Source organism: Mixophyes fleayi, chromosome 5 (assembly GCF_038048845.1).
Source record: "Mixophyes fleayi isolate aMixFle1 chromosome 5, aMixFle1.hap1, whole genome shotgun sequence".
Lineage (NCBI taxonomy): Eukaryota > Metazoa > Chordata > Amphibia > Anura > Limnodynastidae > Mixophyes > Mixophyes fleayi.
This window is the reverse complement of record NC_134406.1, coordinates 136,971,701-136,977,700: the sequence shown is the minus strand read 5'-3', so window position 1 is coordinate 136,977,700 and position 6,000 is coordinate 136,971,701. Positions and strand designations below refer to the sequence as shown.

Here is a 6,000-nt window from a genome sequence, read left to right as displayed (position 1 = left end):
TCTGTCTCTCTGTGTCTCTGTCTGTCTCTCTGTCTCTCTGTCTCTCTGTGTCTCTGTCTCTCTCTCTGTCTCTCTGTGTCTCTGTCTCTCTCTCTGTCTCTCTGTGTCTCTGTCTCTCTGTGTCTCTGTCTCTCTCTCTGTCTCTCTGTGTCTCTGTCTCTCTCTCTGTCTCTCTGTGTCTCTGTCTCTCTGTGTCTCTGTCTCTCTCTCTGTCTCTGTCTCAGGATCAAATGGGTACTCTCTCTCTCCCAGTCTCAGTCATTGGCAGCAATAATGACAAGGAAGGAAGTGTAAATAATACAATAGCACTTTAATAAAAAATAATATATGCACTTACATCAAGGAGTGCAGATAGATGCTGATGTAATAAGCTCAACGCGTTTCGTCCCCGGTAAAACGGGACTTCCTCAGGAGCAAAAAATAGTAGATATATATAATATTTATATTTTAATCATTTCATGGACACCCAAGGGCTAAAAGTTGCTCACATATTTTACCTTAGTATTTAGTTCCTTTTAGGATCACAAGTCCTATCCCCGCTGCTGCTGCAGTAGTGATTTATCTTCTATTCAAATTTATTCTTAGTGCTCATGAAAGATGGGTCTTTTCATCCAATATTAGACCTCAATGCTTTCAATATTTTCCTGAAACAGGAGAAATTTAGTATGGCTTCCCTTTGCTCAAGTCATTCAGGTGATGCAGCCATGCAGCCTTGTGGATTCCATAGACATTGTATGTAGAGTCCCTGCAATTTGCTATTGGGAAGGACCAGTTTTATGATGAGGACACCTAGGAGATTGCGTAATAATCCTAATTTATTAAAACATTTTCAGACTCCCAAGAAATATAAAAATGTCCTTTAAAATTAACTGGATTTTTCAAGATTTACAAATTTGTATACAACATGAAACATGAAAATCCAACTATTTCTTAGAGGTGGTGTATCCTCCATAACATATAGTCCCAAACTTTCAAAAATGTAACAGCTGTATGTATTTGGAAACAAATAATTGTTTTTACCAGAGCCAAGATTTAGCAAAAGTATACTTGCATATAATGCGTGTCCCACTCTGGATTTTTAAGATGTAATTTATTAGCGTCTATGATAATATGATACAATTCTTAAGGCGTTCCAATCCACTTAGTCAAGGTCTTAAGTTAGTAGAAAACACTGAGCATCAGTGTCCTGACGTGTTTTGCCACTCAATTAGCGACTTTATCAAAGGGTTCATTCAATTGAAATATTTCCAAAAGAGATCTCCTCGCTTTATAAATTATACCACACTTCTCTAAACAGCAACAGGAGACATCGCAGACATGGTGTATTAAAAAAAATTATATCTGATTATCCTAAAATATTCAAAGGAAGACAGTCCCATACAATAATCAAATAAATCACATTAAAAAATACAGTTTAAAAATCAGCCTTATGACAGGTCCATAACTGAACATATTCCGCAATGAACCAAACATTACATTTAAAGAACCTATCTCTTTAAAGTCTGCTAAATCCTTTTACATATTTATAGTCCATTCTTATATACAGTCATGGCCAAACGTTTTGAGAATGACTCAAGTATTGGTTTTCACAAAGTTTGCTGCTTCAGTATTTTTAGACCTTTTTGTCAGATGTTGCTGTGGTATACTGATGTAAAATTACAAGCATTTCATAAGTGTCAAAGGCTTTTACTTACAATTGCATTAAGTTTATGCAAAGAGTCAATATTTGCAGTGTTGATTCTGTTTTTTGAAGACCTGCAATTCGCCCTGGGATGCTGTCAATCAACTTCTGGGCCACATACTGGCTGATGGCTGCCCATGCTTGCCTAATCAGTGGTTGGAGTTTGTCAGAATTTGTGGGTTTTTGTTTGTCCACCCGCTTCTTTAGGATTGACCACTAGTTCTCAATGGGATTAAGGTCTGGGAGTTTCCTGGCCATGGACCCACAATTTCGATGCTTTGATCCCCGAGCCACTTGGTTATCTCTTTTGCCTTACGGCAAGGTGCTCCATCATGCTGGAAAAGGCATTGTTCATCACCAAACTGTTCTTGGGTGGTTGGGAGAAGTTGCTCTTGGAGGATGTTTTGGTACCATTCTTTATTCATGGCTGTGTGGCATTTCATTCATGTTTGTTACCAGGGGGACCCGTGAACACATAAGGATAGGCTCGTTTATCACCGATAGTGACGTGGCAACAATAGTCAAATGATTGGAGTGAGCCAAGCTAGATACATATGGCACTACTTCCCAAAATTACTACAAAGTCATAGGCAGCCAGTTTGTGTTTCAGATATGTTACAAGTATGTAATTCATATCGATTTTATCATGATATATGGTCCGAATAAACTTATTAAGGGTGGCATTTGTTCTTCGTGCATCAGGAGCACCTACATAAACACTCCAGCATTATAAAACTCTTGTTAATCTGTAATACTCAAACTATAACGTCCTAATGGTCAATATTTCCATAATTTTAGCATGCAGGTTTTATTAATAAGCACTGAAATATGAAAATTGAGTGCCCTGACCGGAGTAAAGTGTTAAGTAAGGATAGGAGAGGCTTTTTCAGTTTGTCACAGAGCAGTGCCTTCTGTAGGTGACCCTTAATTTTAGTCTCATTCTGTTTCCCCCTGCTGGTCACAGACAAAAAGGTTTTATCTGTAAGTATAATTTGAATTTAGCTTGGACTGCCACTGACTGAGTTTTAGGATATGTGGCCATGAACAGCAGCCTGCATTCACCATGCTAGGTAGATGTAATTCATTTATGTTAGTTCTGCCTAAGGCAAAGCACCTTAATGTCTGCCTACTTTATGTTTATGTTGGCAATGGATGCATCTCAATTGTATCTATAGTGTATAAAATGTATAAAGCGTAGAACATGCATTGCAGCCCTATGCTGCTAATATATAAGCTGCTTCATCGTTCACAGTGCAATGCAACTAGATGGATCAATTATCAGTTATAGTAATAATATGTCAATTAAAGCTCATGCATGCTAGGTTACTATTACTTTTTGAATTTGTGCATTAAAAGTGTAGGTTGTGTTCTTTTCTCACAGTTCAGAAATGATGGGGAATGTAGATTTAATCCCTGAAGTAGATGTGAAGTCAATGAGTCCACTTCTCTCCCAAAAAGTAGTGGACCAGCTTCTTCATACGTACATGGCAACTCTCCAAGTAAGCAAAGCTTCCCTATACAAAATCTTTCATATCTTACAATTAAATAAAGTTAATATATGTGTAATTTTGTAGAATGCTTGTTTGTTATCCAGGCTTTGCTTTATTGGTTGTTCTTTATTTAGTTACTCTCTGGCTTGCAATAATGTTCGCTTTTTTAGGTTGTGGTAGTGTTGATATTTAGTTTTGGATTGCTACTATTATTACTTTTGAATCATTCTCCATTATGTAATTATTGTTTTTGTTTGTATTTCTTTAGTCTAATATCATTGCTTGGTTGAGAAAAGCATTAGAAACCGATAAAAAGGACTGGGATAAAAATTCAGAGCCTGAAGCTGATCAGGATGGGTACTACCAGACAACACTACCATCTATTGTTTTCCAGGTAACTTGGCTACCATATGTTATTACTATTATCTGTTATTGTCATAATGCTGGAATTATGAAGATGGTAAACTGGTAAGCACTCTTGGAAACTCAAAAATGCAGCAGGTTCCAATAAACTTCCAGGACATTCGACGGAAAAAGGAGAAAAAAAATATTATGGTATAGAGGTGGACTCTTATGCTTTATTCAGCAGCTGTCTGCCTTTGAGGTTTTAGTTTTCTGGCAAAAAAAACTAATTCTGCAAATTAAACATGCAATGTCCCCTCTAAAGCATGCTTGTAACAGCTGATGATTACCTCTTTCCCGGTGCAAAATGGTGGAATGGCAAAGGATCATTTATTAAGCACAGTACAGACTAGAGCTTGTATGGTTGCGTGCCACCATATTTTCTTGTGTGAATACCCCTGCTCACACTTAGGACATAAATAAGTTTTTCTGATGGAAATTGCCAAAACGGCATAGTGTACCTTTGCATTTTGAACATCACTACATTGATAAAAAGCATGTCTTAATATTGCCTACATAAGTCCATTCTCCTTAATTTAGGCTCAGTTTGATAGCATGACATTTCACTGTTATGTTCAAAACTTGTTGAAGTAGTTTATATGCTCCATTGAAGGGTTAGATACATGTACATCTAACTTGTAATTGTTTTTCTCCTTGCACATCTGTTTTAAAAGTGCACTGCAACTGCAAGGGCTTTACCAAAAGAATAACTGATTTTCCCCTTCTTTTTTTCACAGTTTGCTAATTTACACTATAGGGCAGATTGAATTTGGCGCAAGGTGCTGCAGTGTGTTTCCAGAACTCAAATTTCTGCTCATTTTCCCTCATGTTCCTTAGAAATGTGAGGAGAAAATGAGCGGTGGTTTGTTATTGTATTGGCTGGCAATTTGCTCAACTGGACATTGTGGTGATGTCGGGCGGCTCCTCACGGCCAATTAAATGTGGCCATATTTGTAAGCTCTACAACCATGCTCGTAACACACCTACAATTTTGCACAGGTCTGCCATAATGGGATCACAGGTTTGTTCAGCATTACCAACAGCTGTGGTTAGTTGGTTTTCAACTTAAACCAGACAGGATGTACACATTCCTACACTCCAGCTACATCACTCTTTTTGAAAGGCCAAGCGCTTGTGTAGCTAAAAGCAATTTGGCTGTCTGATACAATGACATGGCAGAGAGACAGGATTGTTTACAAACTGCATATCAAGGTGATTGTTTATACCCTGGAAAACTATGAAGGCACTTACCTAGTGAGGCAGTTGGTGAATTTAAACTATAGCAAGAATAAAATATGTCTGAAACTGAAAAATATCTAAACAATATGTTTATAAAAGAAGCATTGAAACCTATTATATGCTGACAACTACTAATGGTAAAATGAAGGAGGGCATCTGTCTAGCATGCAGAGCATCTTTTCACTTGCAGTAGAAAAGCCTTTAACTCATATGATGAACCCAGACAGTCGTATTTAGCTTTTCATCTAAGAAATAAGGCGCTCTACAAAGTAGCTCCACTCTGCTCCTTGCTATTATTTCCTGAAGCCTTTTATTAGTACCCTCTGTTAGATGCTTATGTTCTCAGTCCCAATCTTTTGTTTCTTTTCAAAGTCTGGTTTTGAAATAATTGTAATTTTATTTATTTATTCTAGTTATTTGTTTTACAAGTTCTTTTCACAGTGGCTAATCCCTAGGTCAGTTTGTAACTGACAGGGCTGTGAGCCCCGGGAGCATCATGAGACTTGAGGTACTGGCAGGGACAAGTTTCTCCTTAAATACAAAGATCCCGATATAGCGCCACCATGGTTTTGCTACTTGGGATAATAAACATGATTATCAAATTGTGTATATTTAATGTGCTTTGCTAGTGGATAACTGACCTGCAGTGGGTACTAGGGAGGTTGTGAAGCTTCTTTTAAAGTGCTTAATTGGAACAGGGAAACCGATATCTGTCCATTCCGTATCCTCAGAGAATGATGTTTCTTATTATTATTTTGATAGCTCTACATTTTTACTTTCTATATTTATACTTGAGTGTACAGCCATTTCTTAATTGTGAACTATATGTAAATATTGTGCTGAACAGTAATTGCTATTTAACATTGTTTTATATTGTAGGATCATAAAAAAATGTCCTATTTTATTAACTCTGTATTTTTCAATTGCTTTTCATTTCAGATGTTTGAACAAAATCTGCAAGTGGCTGCTCAGATTAGTGAAGAATTGAAGAAAAAAGTTCTACATTTGTGTCTGCAACAAATGAATGCATTTCTCAACAGGTATCAAGAGGCATAAAACAGTGGCAGATTAAAGGGCTAACACTTTTAGTCAAGTTTTGTTCAATTTATATTTTTTGTAGTTTCAAATGCATTTTTCCAGATTTAGTACAATATACTTTGTTTAGTCTTCCACTTACAGGGCCCAAGA

At 37.0% G+C, this 6,000-nt stretch overlaps 1 protein-coding gene across 1 annotated transcript in view; it reads left to right on the top strand.

Annotated features, from left to right (window-relative positions):
• Positions 1-6,000, top strand: part of EXOC3 (exocyst complex component 3) — a 66,113-nt gene that overhangs the window by 20,555 nt on the left and 39,558 nt on the right. The window contains exons 5-7 of the mRNA XM_075212849.1: positions 3,063-3,180; positions 3,440-3,565; positions 5,752-5,852. Coding sequence (XP_075068950.1) covers positions 3,063-3,180; positions 3,440-3,565; positions 5,752-5,852 — 345 coding nt within the window. The remainder of the gene's footprint in view (positions 1-3,062; positions 3,181-3,439; positions 3,566-5,751; positions 5,853-6,000) is intronic.